At 40.0% G+C, this 18,969-nt stretch overlaps 1 protein-coding gene and 1 long non-coding RNA gene across 4 annotated transcripts in view; one reads left to right on the forward strand and one right to left on the reverse strand.

The window, feature by feature from the left end:
- Positions 1-18,969, reverse strand: part of LOC124870045 (dipeptidyl aminopeptidase-like protein 6) — a 172,888-nt gene that overhangs the window by 139,640 nt on the left and 14,279 nt on the right. The window contains exon 1 of one of the 3 annotated variants that reach the window (XM_047368467.1): positions 14,700-14,843. The exons of 1 other annotated variant lie outside the window; for it this stretch is intronic. In XM_047368467.1, the coding sequence (XP_047224423.1) occupies positions 14,700-14,756 (57 nt within the window). In that variant the 5' untranslated portion in view covers positions 14,757-14,843. Of the gene's footprint in view, positions 1-319; positions 1,275-14,699; positions 14,844-18,969 lie in introns of those variants that run through there. One more of the 3 variants, XM_047368464.1, reaches the window with a different exon arrangement.
- On the forward strand, positions 343-9,373 carry LOC124870046. The gene is made up of 3 exons (XR_007038710.1): positions 343-447; positions 8,342-8,577; positions 8,645-9,373. It is a non-coding gene; the product is annotated as an uncharacterized LOC124870046 (long non-coding RNA).

Genomic DNA, 18,969 nt, shown 5'->3' on the forward strand with positions numbered 1-18,969 from the left:
CCATGGTCAGCACCCAAAGAACTCAAAATGGTCACTAAAACACTGCAAGTGTTAACATTTGGCACAATTATCAAGTATAAAGGTTTTTTTTTAGCTGAGACACACACAAAGAAACTCAATACTACCAGTCAGTCTGTTAACTAATGCACCCAAATCAATAAGACTGTTTCCTTTAGTCAGAAACAAACAGACCTTTAAACTTTATGTGAGCTGCAAAACATGCTTAAGTTTTAATGCGTTTCTGGAGAGAAATGATCTAAACTGTACATCTGGGTTCATTACAATCTGTCATTATGATGCAAATAAACAAGTGTCTTACATCCTCATCTTCCCGTAAGCACTTTTTCCTGTACTGGACGTGAGCTCGGCCTTCGGCTCCTTGGTTAGAGGACCTGGTTCCGTTCTCCTCGTCCGCGACCTGTCCTCCGAGAAGGTGGCTGGCCTCAGGTGGGTGCGGGAAGGAATTGGTCGTATTGATCTTTCCGGTGAATCTCTGATACAGCGAAGCCATGATAAAACGTTTCGGGTTTTTTTTTTTTGTCTCCAAATTCAAAACACCTTACAGCATGGCAGGCCTGCAAATGAGTCTTGCGTGATTCGTTTTTTATTAGTTTTTCGAGCGCTTTGGACTGATAAAAAGACAAAAGGGAATGCAGTTTTACCTCTAATAGGATGAGAATGTTTGGCTTGTAATTAAGCGTCTACAGATAGTATTGGTAGAGGACTAACAAAGTGATGAACCGATAATAAGCTGAATCCTTTTTTAGACGTCCTTTTCGCTTTGTCCATGCGCACGGCGGATGGTCTCTTGAAGGTGTCAATAGTTTCCCTCTTTTGTATTCAGAACACGTTGTCTCCTGTCTTCAGTTTCCTGATGCCTCCTCGCAGCCAGATAGCAGGCGGAAGCGCTGAGTTTCCATCAGATATTTTATCCTCAGCAGACTCGGAGGGATTGTCCACAAAAACAAAAGAGCCTAAGATAATCATTCGTTTCTTTTCGCTCTAATTTCCCATCGCTGCTCTTACGCACAGGGAGAAAAAAGTATGAAGGACGCAGAGAGAGCCCGACGGCATTCTTCGCAGACGCGCTCTGCATGAGAAGTGACCTGCACGGAGAGAGGAGCAGCTTTTTCTGCCGGGGTTTGCGCGCTGCCGAGCGCGCAATCACTCACCGGGAATGCGGCGTCGTTTAAATGCTCTGTTAAACAAATATAATTCATTAACGCTTTTACGTATACGGGACTCGATTATTTCCCCTCTCCAAAATGATTGGATGTGGTCCCGCAGGACGGAGCTCGAGTGCCTCTCTGTGGCGCTGCACATTAGGACAGGGTGACCACACACCTGTCAGGGCTCAACTTGTAACCACGAATAGATTCTGCTTTTTTATTATTATTAATATTTATTGTTTAATATGAAAACCGATTCCTTATACACAACGCTTTCCAAAAGTCTTCACACCCAGATGCTGGTTTTCAGCATGGCGTGCATTTACGTTTGGGCACCTTTAATCTGATACCCCAAAATAAAACCCTGTGCAATTTATGTCCTTCTGACGTCAGCTGATGAATAAATAGAACACACCTGTGTGGAATGTAATCTCTGTATGAATGCGTGAAATGTTTTTTAGAGCACAGCATCATGAAGATCAAGTAACACACCAGACAGGTTAGGGATAAAGCCTTTTAGGGGGTTTAAAGCAGGGTTTGGTTCTTAAGAAAGTGGAGCACATCAGCCCGGTTCTAAAGTCCCTACACTGGCTCCCTGTAGCTCAGACAATAGAGTTTAAAATACTTCTGTCTATAAATCACTGAATGGCTTAGCACCAAAATACATTACAGACTTGTTGTCAGTGTATCAAACAGCCAGACCCTTCAGGTCTTCTCGCTCAAATCTACTGTGCACACACAGAACCAGTACCAAACATGGAGAAGCAGCTTTTAGTTCTTATGCTCCACTAATTTGGAATAAACTGCCAGAAAACTGTAAAAGCGCCGAAACCCTAAGTTGCTTTAAATCAAGATTAAAAACTTATTTGTTTAGAGTGGCCTTTGACTGTGCCATCTAAGCATTATTAGTTACGTTTTCAGTCCAATTTTCCTTTCATTTTCTTATCCATCATTCTATTCTCTTTATTTTATTTAAATTACCTCTGTTGTTTGATTTTATCTGTATCTGTGTTTATTTTCTTGCAAAGCACTGTAATTGCATGTACAGCGCTTTGAGTGTCTCGTTGCTGAAAAGCGCTATATAAATAAATGTACCTTACCTTACCTTTCCTAAACAATATCCAAAGCTTTAACAATATCCTTTTGAACATCTCACATAGTCCTGTTCTGTCCATCATGTACAAATAAAAAGAGTATGACACAAATACAAACCTGCAAACACATCACAGACACCTAAGCTGACCGGCCGGACAGGGAGAGCATTAATCACCAAAGCAGCAAAGAGGCGCATCAAAACCCTGGAAGAGTTGCAGAGATCAACAGATTCTCCTACCTAAGCCGTCAATCTCCGCAGCGCTTCCAGAGTTTTGCTGAATACAGATTTGGTGTTTATGGAAAAGTAGAAAAAAGAAGGCCATTGTTTAAAGAAAACTGTGAAGAATATCACAATGAGTGTAGGGGATGAAACAAACATGTGGAGAAGGTGGACTGGTCCGATAAGACTAAGAATTACCTGTTAAGTGTGGTGGAAAACTAATACCACTCATCTGCACAGGAAATCTGGTCAAAGTTGATGGGAGGATGGATGGAGCTAAATCAGAATCAGAATCAGCTTTATTGCCAAGTTCGTACATACAAACAAGGAATTTGACTCCGGTACACTTTGCTCTCTGGTTTTGTTTTTGCAATATACATATATACAATATACACATATAAAAGGTGCATTTGCAACATCTGTATGCTGTTGTTTTGTACTCTATTAAATGTTCATCAGAGAAACAGCCTTGGGGAAGAAACTGTCTCTGTGGCGGCTGGTTTTAGTAAACAGTGCTCTGAAGCGGCGGCCTGAAGGTAAAACTCTAAACAGTTTATGTGCAGGGTGTGTGGGGTCTGCAGAGATTTTGGCAGCTCTTTTCTTGACCCTAGACCTGTATAAGTCCTGGATGGAGGGAAGATCAGCCCTGATTATTCTCTCTGCAGTCCTGATTATTCGTTGCAGTCTGGACCTGTCCTGTTTTGTGGATGAACCAAACCACACTGAGATGGATGAAGACAGGACAGACTGAATGATGACAGTGTAGAAGATGACCAACAGCTCCTGTGGAAGGTTGAACTTCTTGAGTTGCCTCAGGAAGTACAGTCTCTGCTGGGCCTTCTTTCGAACAGTGTCTATGTGTGAAGACCATCTCAGGTCCTCAGAGATGGTGGTTCCTAAGAACCTGAAGTGGTCCACGGCCGATACAGTGTTGTTGAGGATGGTGAGGGGGGTGTATGGGGGTGGTGTTCTCCGAAAGTCCACCACCATTTCCACAGTCTTGAGTGGGTTCAGTTCAAGGTAGTTCTGACCGCACCAATGTACCAGTCGATCCACCTGCTGTCTGTATGCAGACTCATCACCGTCCTGGATCAGTCCAATGACAGTGGTGTCATCTGCAAACTTCAGGGGTTTCACGGACGAGTCCGATGAGGTGCAGTCATTTGTGTACAGAGAGAAGAGGAGTGGGGATAGAACACACCCCTGGGGGGCACCAGTACTTATTGATCTGGATCGGGAGAAGATGCTCCCCAGTCTCACCTGCTGCTGTCGGTCCGTCAGGAAGCTGTTGATCCACTGACAGGTGGAGGCTGGGACGTTGAGCTGTGTGAGCTTCTGGTGGAGGATGTCTGGTATGATAGTGTTGAAGGCCGAGCTGAAGTCTACAAACAGGATCCTGGCGTACGTCCCTGGGTGGTCGAGGTGTTGCAGGATGAAGTGTAGACCTAAGTTGACAGCATCATCTGCCGACCTGTTTGCTCGGTAAGCAAATTGCAGGTGGTCCAGCAGGGGGCCTGTGATGTCTTTCAGGTGCTTCAACACCAGCCGTTCAAAGGATTTCATGACCACAGACATCAGGGCTACAGGCCTGTAGTCATTTAAACCTACGATGGTGGGTTTCTTGGGCACCGGGATGATGGTGGATCGTTTGAGGCAGGAGGGGACCTCACATTTCTCCAGTGACTTGTTGAAGATCGTTGTGAAGATCGGAGCAAGTTGATGTGCGCAGGCTTTCAGGCATGATGAGGAGACGTTATCAGGTCCTCCAGCTTTCTTTGTTTTCATGCGCTGAAAGAGCCTGTTTACCTCTTCCTCGGAGATCTTTAGTGCAGGCAGAGGATCTGAAGGTAGGGGGTTGGTAGCTTTGTGGGAAGAATTTGTTCCTGAATGGGATGTGGAGGGGGATGATTTGAGGTGTGAATGGCTTCTTGTCATGTCTGCAGTAGAAGCCATTCAGACAGTTGGCCAGGAGACGACTCTGTTCAGGATGGGTGGAGGGGCTCTTGTAGGCAGTCAGGTTTCTCAGACCAGTCCATACAGCTGAAGTGTCACCAGTAGAAAGGCTGTTCTTCAGCTTCTCACTATAGCTTCTCTTAGCTGCTTTGATCTCTTTTGTTAGTTTGTTCCTGGCCTGCCTGTACCGCGCCCAATCTCCACTGCTGTGAGCTTCTTCCTTGTCCTTGCGCAGATTCCTGAGGTGTGGAGTAAACCATGGCTTGTTATTCCCAAAGGTGCAGAAGGTCTTGGTCTGCACACACATGTCCTCACAGAAACTGATGTATGATGTCACCACATCAGTTAGTTGGTTTAAGTCAGTGGCTGAAGTTTCAAAAACAGTCCAGTCTGTGCATTCAAAGCAGGCCTGTAGCATCTGCTTTGATTCCTCAGTCCACTTCTTAACAGTGTGAACCTTGGGTTTGGAAGCTCTTAGTTTCTGTCTGTAGGTTGGGATGAGGTGGATAAGAGAATGATCCAAAAAAATGCAGAGAACCTGTTAGTGGCTGCAACAGGCTTGAGACCGGGTTCACCTTGCAGGAGGACAACAACCCTAAATATACAATCAGAGCTACAATGAAATAGTTTAGATGAAATTATTAATTTGTTTGAAGCACAGCCCCAAATCCAACTCAAAATCTATAACAAGACTGAAAATTGATGTTCACAGATGCTCTCCATCTAACTTGAATGCGCTTCAGCTATTTTACAAAGAAGAATGGGTACTAATTTCAGCATCTGGACATGAAAAAGCTGTTAGTAACACCCATCCAAAAATCTTGTAGTTGTAAATTGTGGCTCAGAGGGGCAGAATACAAATCCATTCCACACTTTTCAGATTTTAATTTGTAAAATATTTTGTAAACAATTCTGAAAGCTTATAAAAATCAACCCTTAAAAGACTTGCAGTTGTCATTGAAGCGAAAGTGTTTGTACAAAGCGTTGACTCAGAGGGGCTGAAAACAGATGCACAACACACTTTTCTGGTTGGTTTCACAAAAAAGGGAAAACAATTTCCTTTTACTAAATAATTATGCACTACTACATATGTGTTAGCCCATCACACACAACTCCAACAAAATGCATTCAAATACAAGTTTATGGTTGTAACATTACACATGCATAATGTTTGAATGCTTCTGTAAGGATTGGTAAATAAAGAAAATCCTAGGAAAATAAAGATGAGAACAAACAATTCTCCAAATAACCAGATTTGGTTTATGCCTTCTGTGCATATGTCAGCTAATATAAATATGTAGTCATATTAAAAATATTTGTTGACACCTTTGACCACCCTCCACATCTCTTTTATCTGTTTCAGTCAGATCACAATGTTGTTTAGCCCAGAATACTGCAACTGATTTCATGCTTGAAATGCTCACTTGTATGCAGTTTTCTAATACTGTCTTTTACACAAGAAGCAAAAAAGAGTTCTATGGGTCAAAATGTTAAAGTCTCTGCCATCCCTGTCATGAATGACCCTGGCTGACATCCAGGCAGCCTCTCACTGTGTGACGTCTCAGTCCACTTGAGCTGAGCTGTATTTCTGGGAAATAGGTCATCTTCATGGGGGCACAATTTCAAAAGCCACACTTAAAGAGCAGCTCAAAAGACTTTTTGTCAAATGTCATTGCTGTGCACCTGCCATTAGGTGAAGTCAAGTTTACTTTGCAATCATTTGCAAAAGGGGTTATCGAGATGGAGCGAGTGCAGCAGTGAAGATGAAAATATTTTGTGCTGAAGTGTGAACAACAAGGGAGTTTCAATTAATTTTATTTTATTAATGGTGAGTCATCTCATGCTCTGTGAGAACTGCTAGAGGCTCATTGATTCGTGGATTGAATAATGAATGTAACCCCAATAAAAGGAAATGCATATAGAATACAGATTATTTGCTTGAGAAATTATAAGAAATCTTCCCACCATCCTGTCCTTCCTGTTGTTTAAACCAATTTCCTCTCAATGTGTCAAGGAGTACATTTTTCTGTATGCCTGTGTTGTGTTGGGGACTAAACATATTTTGGCTTACAGCTGTCTCCCCTAACCACACTCCTGCTCCCCGTCATTATTTGTTCCTCTAGTTCATAAATGCCTTGCTCAGGTCCGTGCACCCCTGGGAAATAGGTCCGAGCCACTTGACATCCACCTCGGTCTCTGATAGATGTCCTCCAATCTCCCTCACCTTGTTGGGGAGCTATTGTGAACTGCCTGACTGCGTTAACGCTCCCCTCAGGACCGAGCCAGGGAGCCAGAGCTCAGCTTGACTTCCCTATCGCCTTGTAACAGATGGAACAGCCGGCTGAAGCTGTGTACTTTCACAAATGCCGCTGCAGTCAAGTTCTGCATTACAGGTCGTGGAAAATTTGGAGAGGCTTGTAATAAAAGCTATAAAGATGACGACTGCAGCGGCTTGTATATTCCTGCGGGTAGCTGACGGCGGTTGTTGGAACTGGAACAAGCTACAACCTATGCAACACTGTAATTAAATTTCCAGCACACACCAGATGCATTTTATTCTGAGTGATAAGGTGCAGGTCTGAAAGCTTAATGACACTGCAAGTGATGGCTTTATGAGGCTTTTCTATACAATGAAGTCCCCGGAGTGAGTTTATTTCATTTCTAGTGAAGGACTCATACAAGTGTTGCTAGAAAATTTTCTAAACTGCAGGACTGCAGGCAAATTCATTCAAATAATACTTGATGGTGTGTGATCATGTTAGTGCCTACAAACAACTTAGATCTGACCTTTCAATTAGAGAAAACTGCTTTTCTTCAAGTCTTCAAAATTCCCTCGCCAGACCTTTTAATCCAGTCAAGAAAACCTCACATTCCCCCAGGTTGTGTCCCACCGTCTCCAGAATGTGAAGAATACCACACTCCTTGTTCATTTACATTCTGTGTAAAGCTGACAATAACCCAATATTTTTTAGCTTTTAAGGAATGACCTTATTTGGCTAATTTAGGAATTCAGAAAGCTTTGAATTATCTATGGTGATATACTAAACCTTGAATGTGAATACTGTTTTTCATTTGATGGAAAAATTGCATGCAAAAAAGGTTTGTAAGACAGCCTTATGGTGCGTTCAGACCGACTGCGATTTCAGCGAATTTTTCACCTCATTGGTGTGCTGTCGCTTGCCTGACATTTCTCCAGCAATTCACGTGGCCATCAGCCAACAACACTCCACTCACTTCACTGTGTCATCAAATAGGAGGAGCTTCTATCTGCTTCTTGCCGGTTTCAACTCAACATGGCGGACCTGGATTTTACGGAGCAAGTCACGGTTCTTTATTTATGAAAAGCCGAACAACGGCTTTTCATACGCCGTCGATGCTGCCGTTGTTCGCAGAGAGTCTGAATGCACCATTATACATGAGATAGAACTACATCTATGTTAGCAACTTTACTGGTGTAAAAATAATAGCATGACGTTTACCCCAGGTCTGTCTCTGATTAGTTTATTATGATTACTCATTCCCCAAGAGCTCATGGTGCAAATGAGCTGTGCTGTGCCCAGAGAGACATAAACCGAACCTTAAATTTATCTAGAAGGTTTTGCCCAACCATCCAGTCTGATCATACTTTCAGAGCTGCATTGTTTATGTCAGAGTCTGGGAGGTTACCAGCCTGCTGCTTCCCCTGAACACCACTAGGTGCCGCCGGTACCGCAGAGCCAGGAGCAGGACAGGTGTTTCTCATCCCGTCATCAGCTGGAGACCTTTAAGAGAGCAGATTGCCAGCACTTCTACGCCTGAGTCTTTTGCCTATTTGGTACTTCAGTCTGGCCAGAATCTAACTGACTAATCTTGAGCTTGTATTTTGTGATTGCCCTCGTTAAACCTTTTGTCTCGCTACTTCCAGGTACTGGAACCAAGCCTTGGACCTTCAGGAGGATCCAGAACCATCTCTTGCCATAATCCATTTCCAGACTCTAAATCAGTCGGCAGTCCACTCTCGCACTTTAGGCTCTAAGTGAGACCCTGTCCTTCCTCCAGCTGTGATCTAAGGAATTGGCAAGCGCGGCCGGATCCTGAGCCACTCCACTATCTTCAAGACTCGCCTTTTCTCTCTCCCTGGCGGTTCTAAACAATCTAAAAGTAAGCAAGCTGCAGATTGGAGGTTTTCTTTGAATCATTTGTTTCTAACCTGTCTTGTCTCTTGCAGTGCCTGTTCCCGGTGCGAGCCGCTCGGGTCTTCCTCCTCCTCTAAATAACCCTCACCAAATGGTCGTCTGTTTTTGAGTGTTTCCGTATGTGGGTCAAATTGGCCTTTAAAACTATGACAGTTTACTACATAATGTGTACAATATGTTTGTCTATTTATGTGTCAAAAGATGTCAAATTCTAATGGTTCCCCATCCACCTCGGACGTGAGTTAAGACCATCCGATTTGCGACTGAGTAAGGCCTTCTTTTCAGTTCTATGCCTTGCACCTCTGGTGTTGACAGCTGATGGGTCAACACCAGGGTCAAGGGGGTTCTACAATTTTGAATTACTCCTCCTTATTTTATTTCCTCTCTTGGGTTAAAGATTAGGCTGTTTAACCATTGACTTTTGAAAAACCAACAAACTAGATAAATGTTAAAACTAAGTAAGTAAGATATTTTTGAATGTTTCTTCCAGTCAGCTTAAAAGTCCCCGGTAATCTGTAATATTAGAGTAAAACTTATATAGGGTAGTTTTTTAATTTTATTTATTACTGTTAGCTTAATGAATAATGAGTAAACACTAGTTTGAATAATAAAATTATTCTTGATTACTTTTGATTGATTTTCTGATGATCTTTAGTCTTCACTAGTGTTGATTCTACATTTAGTGGAATACAAACAGGCTTTCCAACAGTATCTGATTTATTGCCAGGAAGCGTCATTACAGCAAATAAAATTTTCCTTTATTCTTGTTTTAAGTACAAATAAATCTGAATGAAATGCTGAAAAATATAGAGCGCTACTTCTGCAACTTGTTTTGTAATGAAGATTGCTAAATGGAAAGTTAAAGAATTCATCCTTCAGATTAATTTTTGATTTGTGATAGAAGTGGAGATTGACTGTTTTATGAACCTTAATGTCACTTCATGTAGTTTAATCATGCTCCAAAGTTCTCCATAGAATGCTGAAGGACTCATATAACATGCAGGGTCCTGCATAAACAATGTTTAACAGGAAACCCTAAAGTAAAATTATGGAAATTTCATAAAAATACATTAGCAATGTTCAGTATTCCATGACATCACAAGATAGTGTAATACACATATAAATGAGCAAATTAATGTATTTTGCATGAACTAAAATGACACTACATTGGCCTGTTTATGTCTACATGCAGCTCAACACAACAAAAATGACACACAAATTAATTGGACAGAGGAGAAAACAGATCAATCAGTCTGTGTCTGCAGGGAGCGCAGTAATATCTAATTTCCTCTGAACATCACTCAGATGAACAAGGGAATTACAAAAACTTCACTCCACATGTCTCTGACACATTGGATGTGCTTTTCCATCCCGCCATAATCACATTTCTGCACAATTTTCCATTTGGTATTAGCTGGACTCTAATGATTTTCCTTAATGCTGAACTGAGCCAACCGTGGCAATACGTTTCTTTATCATCCCCCTCCCTTCGTGTCGGATTATAGCCACTTCTGCACTCCGGCCTGAACACATGGACTTGTTTCGCTTGAGACTGTCCTCGATTTACCCTGAAAACTTAGTTGAAGTAAACAAATCACTTAAATTGTGTAATTATGTCCAATTGTCAGATTGTCATGTTAGTTATAACTACATTGTAGCAGTGTACAGGGCACAACAGAATAAACTTTATTAATAATTAAATTGCCTTTTATCAAATACTGCAAAGTTTTTCTCAGTGAATTTATTGTAACATTTCCATTGACATAAAATTGACATTAGATGCTGGTATCAATCTAAGTTATTCACAGATTGAAAAATTCTAAAAATAAAATGGTCCAAAAATGAAGTTCTGCGCAATGAAGAGGAAAGATAGATTCAATGTCTGACAGTGTTGAAGAGGTTAGTAAGAGTTTGATGGAACTGCTTTGCTCACTTACACAAGGAACTGCTCCAACCCTCCAGGGCAGCACAGTCTCAGAAGAAGACATGCAAGAAGTCAGTTTGTTCACATCTTAAAAACTTCTTATTTTCACATTCAAGGTGCAGAATTAGCAAAACCCTCTAAATAAGATAACTTATTTATTCATATTTGCAGTGGTGCAACACCTCCATTTTGTACACTTATATGCATTTATTCAACATGTAAAGACAAACAAAACAAAAAGCCGGTCACCCCCCTATTTGGGGAATTTGTTAGGCTCCCCTCTGGAAGGAGATTTAGAGCAGTAAGAGCAAGAGTAAAATGTAGTATAATGTACACACTGGTTTGCTTGTAGGAAAAGTGCAAAGGTTTTGATTGTGACATATTTAAAACATACTTAAAACATCTCAATATGATAGTGTCAAACTAAAAACTGAAATATCTAAAAGGTATGACTGAATCCCACTGGCCTTTTCAATGTTTTTCAAAACAGATAAATAATTTTTAAATGTAGACAAAAACAATCCTTTAAAACCATGTCTCTCTTAAACAGAAACAGTATAACTATATACGGATGATGATATTGTATATGTAACAACAGAGTGGCACTGTTTTAAGGAAAAAAAAAAAATCTTACTTTTTTTATCTTAAACATACCAACAGGACCACAGTATGTGCAGACAAACACCCTGTCTGGATCTCAACCCAGACAACTCTCCACTCCAGAAATACAAATTGTTTTCTTGACATAAACCTTTCCATTGTGAATATGTTAAAAAGATGTGCAGCTGCTTATCACCGCCTCAAAAAATTAAGGACTTATTATTACTTTCGTCAAAGATCCTGCTGCTTGGAAAAGTAGATCTGATTTGTGAAAGTAAACAGGTGAAGAGGAAAGATTTCTTTTCACCCAATATAAACAATGTGTTTTTAACACTTTTTACCCCAGTATCATGACACATCTGGAATCTTGGCTTTAAGTGAAGGAAAAACATCCAAAGCCAAGCAAGGAGGAGACTACATAGTTCATACCATGACTACAACAGATAGCTCTAGTGAGTCAGCATCCCGACCATTGAGGCAACCACAAGTTTTGGTTGTGAGCACCAGTTTTTTCTGTCCTCTGGAGTATAAAACATCTGCTGCTTTCCTAAATAAATCAATATCGGTTCTATCTAAACATTGCTCCTGCATGTTTCCCATGATAATTAGCTGCAGCACTGACACATTTTTCTCAGCTAAATAAAAACTAAATTAAACATTGGATATGAGTTTTTAACATCCCATCCGCACATGTTTAGCTTTACTTTTAAGAGAAACACTTGTGGGAAAATTAACTGCAGACAGACTTACTGAGATTGTGCAATGTCCTCAGACTAACATTTTCACAGCTACATTACTGTAATGTGGTTCAACCTTCACAAGAGAAACTCTGACAAAAAAAGTGAGGAAAATAAGCTATTTCCATTTGAACAATCACAGCACGACTTGCTGAGAAAAAGTATTCTGCTGACCTATTTTTTGCTTGTAAAATTGTAATGCTCACCTGTGGCTATCAGAATAACAATGCTGGTCAGAATCAGAGCATCTAACTGAATGCTGCCAGAGTGCTTTTAAATGCCTGGGAAGGGTGCTGGTCCATTAGGTCTTTCTCTACCTCTCCTGATATCTCCCCCTCACTTGAAAAATCACTATATAAATCTTCATCTTATACACTCACCCTTAAGCTAGAGTCTTTACTATTTACCTTTATTTTGGGTAGCCATTTTGTTATGTATTGATACCAGAGTCAGTGTTCTATTCATAGCACACTTTTTAGCAAATGTCAGTTTTACGCCTGGCTGCCTTGAGGTCAGTTTTGTTACACCTCGTTACATATTTCCCAAGCAAGCAAGCAAATATAACTATTGTGAGCTAAAGGCTTGGAGATAACTTAAAAGGAGAAATTGTAAGAAGGATGATATACATATGCACTTTAATGAAAAATAAATGCATGTGACAGTTTTGAACGGCAGACATAAAGGCAACAATAATGAAGTGCGGCCTGGAGGCCATTTGCAGCCGTCGCACTGATTCTGTGTGGCAATTGGCCATAGTTCAAGAATAGCATAAATTTGGCTTGCCAACTTAAACGGTTGATGCAAATAAACATTTTTATTTAAATGTAATGTGCAATTTTCACTGCCTTTCAAAAAAGACAAACAATAAACTGTGCACCTAAAATAATTAATGTTTTATCAACCAAGTTTTATGCAAGAGTGAGCGTCCATATCCTGTTTTTGTTGCTGAAATAACACATTCTCAGAAAATCTAGATAACGATTTCCAACCTGAAAAATGTTGGATATTGTATATTGTTTTTTTTTTTGTTTTTTTTTAACACGGCAAAACGAGTCCCTTTTTATGTTACGGATCTACAGTGATTTACAGTTCTATTTTCTACAAAAATCAGAGTACTTTACTTGTTTAGAATATAGTATTGTTGAGCACGTAAAAGGGAAATAATTTAAATATAATAGTTTGGAGGATTTTAATAAAAAGAAATAATAATAAATATTGTGTCGAAATCTCTGATAATTAATTTTTGAAGCTTCTATATATTGTGCCACACTCCACTGCACCCTGGGTTGAGAAAACTGACTGGGGCTGTTGGCTCATGAAGGCATAGCTAAATCATGTACATAAGCAAAAACTAATTATTTATGTTTTTTCCCTACTTTACAAATTAAAATAAGGCTATAATTTTAATTTAGATCACTTAGTTGTGAAAACTAAAGAGTCAAACACACAAAGTCTTTTTTTTACATTTCAGTAAAAGCAAATGAGTCATTCAGAAGAGACTTAGACTGAGACTAATACAGGAGTTATCAAAGACTTACAACCCAACACTTTGTTTATGCACTTGGTAATGTAACAGTAGTTAAGTCTTTATTTAACACATAGGCAACACATAGGCAAAAAAATAAATAAATCATAAACATACTTTTGCACGGCCGCATGCTTACACATGCAACATAAACCAGTGAACATGGAGATTTATCTTTTTTTATGAATTTCATAAAGGTTCTGCTACAAATTACTGAAAATGAAAATATTTTTGCTGCAGAAGTTATTAATAACTCACAACAAATTCTTACTTTTCTAAGCCTTGTGTGTATTTATTTGGTATTCTGTATCAGCATGTTGCCTGTTGGAATCTTATCTTCCACATGGGCTAAGTGCAGCATATTCCAAATGAAGAGGAGCTATAGTGCGGAGCCCAAATTGAAATGGCAGCAGATAAGTCAGTGCGGAAATGGAGTTTAATGCAGGCTGATGTTGAGGATATAGACTTTGGCTGCTTTTATTTTTAAGGCAAACAGCAGATGACAGCTGTGGATAGAGGTGGATTTTAAGGAAGGAAAAACGGAGGAAGAGGGATAGAGAGATCAGAGAAACCAAACTGGAGCATGTCGCAGAAAATGTTGTCATATGTGAGAAAAGGATGTATGCATAGCCAGGGGATGGTTGTAAAAGTTGGCAACCGCCTTTTTTGGTTATTTACTATTTCATGTGCCTTGAAAGATATGTACAGTGATATGGACAGATCCTATCAATATCCCGCTGCTGCTCTGTCTGAGATAGAGTTTGAGCCTCAGAGCTTATATAGCAACAGCAGAACACATCCTGGAAATTCCCTGCAGTTGTTAAAGCGCACCCGTTTTTCCAAACTTCTTCTAATTATCAACTACAGCCTATTTGTCTGTCAACATGAGGCCAATGTTAAATAAAATTTTTACAAAGCAAAGAATAACAGTATGTTTTAATGTTTGTCTTAATGTATTAAGAACTGTATCACATAATCACTTAATTCAATGCATATGCAACTTTTGCCCAACATGTCCGGTCCTCGCTCACATCATTAAGTGGCAGCATCACAAAGAATAACAATGAGGTGTTTTCCACAGCATATGTAACCAAGCTTTCAGTAGTCAGCGCTGGAAAGGAAATTTAAACAACAAGCATTTGTCCATCAGGATCCAGGACACCAGGACCTACCACACTCTTCTTGCCTGTCCACTTGTTATCAAAAACAGCCAGCAGCCTTTTCCGTCAGCGGCAAGAGACTCACACATAAATACAGACTTCCCCCCACAGCGTGCCGTGCATGCTAAAAGGGCCCCTTACCCTTCTGGAAGGAGTGCTGGTGTCTATCTTCAGCTGGGTGGCTATGAGAACGGACATGTTGAAAAGTGCCACTCGCGGTCCCCTCCTCCTGTTCTCCCACCTTTTGTGTAGTGAAGTTTGGGCTGCTGAAGGTGTCTGAGACACCACCCCTTCTCTCTCCTTCTGCTCCCTCAACTCCAGCCCTCCCCTGCAGCTTATTGGGAAAAGATGACCTGGGGGTCCAGGAACCCAACCACAACACTTCCCTCCCTCTATGCCGGGTGAATCAATCACACTGATGCTGGCATTGCCTACACAGAAGGGGAGGGTGGCATTGACGGGTTTAGGATAAGAGAGAGGGGAGAGGAAGAGGGTGCTATTCCTCTGCTCAGGCTGCTACTCTGTCCTCTTTTTTAAGCTTTCCTCTCACATACAGTCGTAAACTCTCTTAGCAAGAGTTTTCACAGAAAAAAAATGGAGTTCAATGTAAGTAAGCCTTTCTTCCTCTCCCTCCCTTAAACACATACACACACTCAGTAGTGGGCCTCCAAACATCAGGACCAATAATGCATGCTCTGCATTTTTCCCTCTGAGTATGTGTGTGTCCTGGTTGGTTTTTTCAAATGCCTATGTATGCACATGAAAAAACAGATCAATTCAGTCAGTTTTGCAGCTGGGTTTTGATTAGGCACAAGTAATATTTATGCTGCCTGTCCTCTACATCATAAAACACATCTTCTCCCTTCCTACTCCAATCACAGACAGCCACCCATCAAGCCATGCTAACAGGACAGGAGCCTGGCACAGGCAACACATCTGATTTATTTATGTAGCATTTATGTCTTGTATATTGAAATGTCCAGAACTGAGGGTTGACTAACTAGCTCATTCAGCCAAAATTACAGAAATGGCTTCAGAAATGAAGCCAATGGTGTAACACATTTGTTTCTCGATGAAAACATAAACAACATTCCACTTCTGTCCTACTCCCACTGGGTCAAGTGAATGTGGAAAAGTTGGAGGTTGCACGGACAAGTATTGATTCATTGAAGCCCCAATATCAGTATTATTACAACGTTTCCCTTTCAATTGTATTCAGGCTTGTGGCTCAGAAACGTTATATGCATTTCCATGTCCAAAATGAAGAAATATGTAAGAGAGCATAAAGGAAAAGCATTGAGCATGAGGAAGCTGATTGTGAACATGTAACGTATGTGATACTGTACTCGGATATCAGTACATATTGCATTAAATAGCCAAGACAAAAGTGGTAGCAGCAAAGTCTCCAGCTCAAAATTGGGTTGATAAAGTGAAGATTTGTATGGTGATTCATCCAGTGTAAAGGTGAAAGTCAGGCAATACTCTTGTCTGAGAGCAGTAGCTTAGAGACCAAACAAACCAACACTCTTGCAAGGATTTAAAAGCATCTTTGTTGAGCATAAACTGCCTGTAATTCCTCACATTGATGAAAGACAGCTTGTGACAAAATCCATAGTTTGCAATACTCAAATTCTAGCAGCATTAGTGTGGACAACATTATTTTTGTTCTGATTTTGTACAGCATTGTCACTTTTATGAAAAGCAATGTCTGACTTTCATTTGTTCATTTTCATAGAATTTTTATTCAGTATTACCTTTGTCAGATTCAAGTTATTTCTGTGACCATTGTGGGTTTTTCTTTCATTAACCGAGGGGTACCAACAATTTTGTCCACGTGTGTATAATGTCACCAGACTAGCCGTACTTTATGTTAGCAAGCTATGTTAGCTATATTTGTGATTCTGCAAGTCTCAGTTTACTCCACATAATCAGCCAGAAGTTGTCAAACGTAATTAAGCTATATTTATTTATATAGCACTTTTAACAAGTAAACACAACAAAGTGCTTTACTGAAGCAAAAAATACTGATGAAATATATAAATAAAAACACAAAAAACTAAAAACAGGTTAGAAAATCCTAATAACTTAAAAATCTGTCGGAACAAAAATGCTTTTGGTTGCTTTTCAAAGAGCCGTGCCTTTAAAAGAGCTAACTCCTCTGGTCTTAGAAGGAGTTGGTAGCACCATTTACAATCTCTGATCAGAACATCTGAGACTACAAGACGAGATATGAAGCCCCAAGAAGTCAAAGAAATAAGCAGGAGAAAAAACACCAAGGGCTGTAAAATTGAGGATTAAGATTTTAAAATGGATTCTAAATTGTAAAGGCAGCCAGTGCAAAGACACCAAAATGTGTGTGTGTGTAATATTTAGAATATTCTGTTAATAAAAGCATTGCAGCTGCATTCTGGCATGACTGTAGCTGACCACGTTTTCTCTCAACATGTCATCTGGCCCTAAAGGGTCACTTCACAGCAATCTAGCTAACACCACACCTGTGTTGGATAGAAGAGAAGCGAAAATACTGCTATAACATCAAGCCACAGCTCCTGTCAAACACTTTCCTTCATTTGGCTCAGGAACAAATAAAAAAATCACAGTGGAAGCTAAGTGTCATAGCCAAACATGTACGTGGATCTTTTTGAAAAATTTAACATGATCCACAGACCGCCTTAAATCACACAAGCGTTTTGCACTGAAAAAATGCCTGAGTGAAACAATAGATCAACTCTGTACTCCTTTCTCAAGTTACATGTCATACCTATAGTATGACTAATCCTGGACCAAAACGTTTTTTTAACAGAGAAACTTCAGGAGAAATTTGTTGCCTTTACCTGTTTACTTTCCCAGAGCTCACCCTAGGTTCAGGCATCGATGATTTTTGTATCAAAATAGCAAATTACAGTTTTTTCTATGTGACTAGTAAACATCCACACATTCATTTCAAATATCCCAATTAAAAAGTCATCAGAAAAATGTCTCCTGTGCATAACTGTAGTACATTAGACACTGCACACTATAAGTGTGGCTACAAAGGCTGTCTTTCTTGTTAAAGCATCCTGTTAAAATTACTAAAATGGAAAGACTGATTCACAATTATTTATGTACTCATATTATCAATACTCGTAGGTTTTATGGGTGTGAAATGTAACATTTGCCCTTCAAAATATGCCTTTTGTGGACTTTAAAAATTGGTCCCCACAGAAACACACTTGTCCCCTCACTCCCATCGGAAATACACTCAGAAGCCAAAATCACTGCTCAGATTGATGCTGCTGTTCAACAATTTGCATATTAAATAAATGTAGAACTGAAAGGTACAGACCAGGGCAAGGAGATTAAGGTCCTTGCATATTGCAAAACACTTCCTGGACTTTTATACTCCAATATGGAAGTTGTACAAATTTATAGCCTTGAGCAAAATGTTCACTATTTCAGCATGACCTTTACAATCACTCAGTGAAAAAAGTGAACTGAAATGAAGTTTAAAGCACCAAACTTTTTTTATTTCACGGACAGCGGCATGTTTTATACCCCTAACTGGCTTGAGGTTTCACAGCACCTTATAAATAGTTCTATATAAAAAGTCAGCCACATCTCTTTTCCACCGTGGCTCATAGGCCCACTTATAGCAGGGATTGCCCTCCCACAGCTACAGCAGTTTATCTCTAATGGCTGATGGGCTATTAATTTATGAGCTTGATTCAAACACCTACAACAATCTCTCAACAACAGCTACGGCTGATAAATAACTGCATATTTACAGATAGGCCACATAATCACAGAACATAAGACAATACAAAATGGAGCAAGCAACAGTTGCGCTTTTCTTTTTCTCTGTAAAGAAAAAAGGCTGTCATGTAAAGAAAAAAGATGAGCTGAAGTTCTCATTTGCATGCACACCACAGGAGATTAGGTTTTCGTCACAGAGAGTAATTGACCGGTTGCCTGTATTGGGAATAATAAAGTCTTCCAGTTCATACAGGACATAGTGGTTATAGTTAGAGCCACTGCTGGTAACAAGCTGATTTTATGCTGCCGTGTTCCCTCCCGAGGCATTTTTAACAAGCCCTGCTTTGGTCATCCTCTTTATTCATTTTTGCCACATTAATGAGACATGCACTTCCATGATTATGAATATCATCCCGGTCACAGTAAGTCACTTTATTTGCAATTAGTGTAAAAGGTCAGCACTGATAATGCTCCAAAACATTGAGAAGACTGGCCATTTTATCATACTGAAAGAAGATTAACAATTCACAGCTTGGATTTCTTCATGTTTATCTTTTCTCCCTCTCAGCATCACCTGCAGTCTTTCTCCTTAGATTCAATTTTCACAGTGAGAGCTGCTCTGAAAGTCTTTTAGTAGTTTCTGTCACTTAAAAAGTCTTATATGTATGGATAAGAAATG

Source organism: Girardinichthys multiradiatus, chromosome 6 (genome assembly GCF_021462225.1).
Source record: "Girardinichthys multiradiatus isolate DD_20200921_A chromosome 6, DD_fGirMul_XY1, whole genome shotgun sequence".
NCBI classification, from domain to species: domain Eukaryota; kingdom Metazoa; phylum Chordata; class Actinopteri; order Cyprinodontiformes; family Goodeidae; genus Girardinichthys; species Girardinichthys multiradiatus.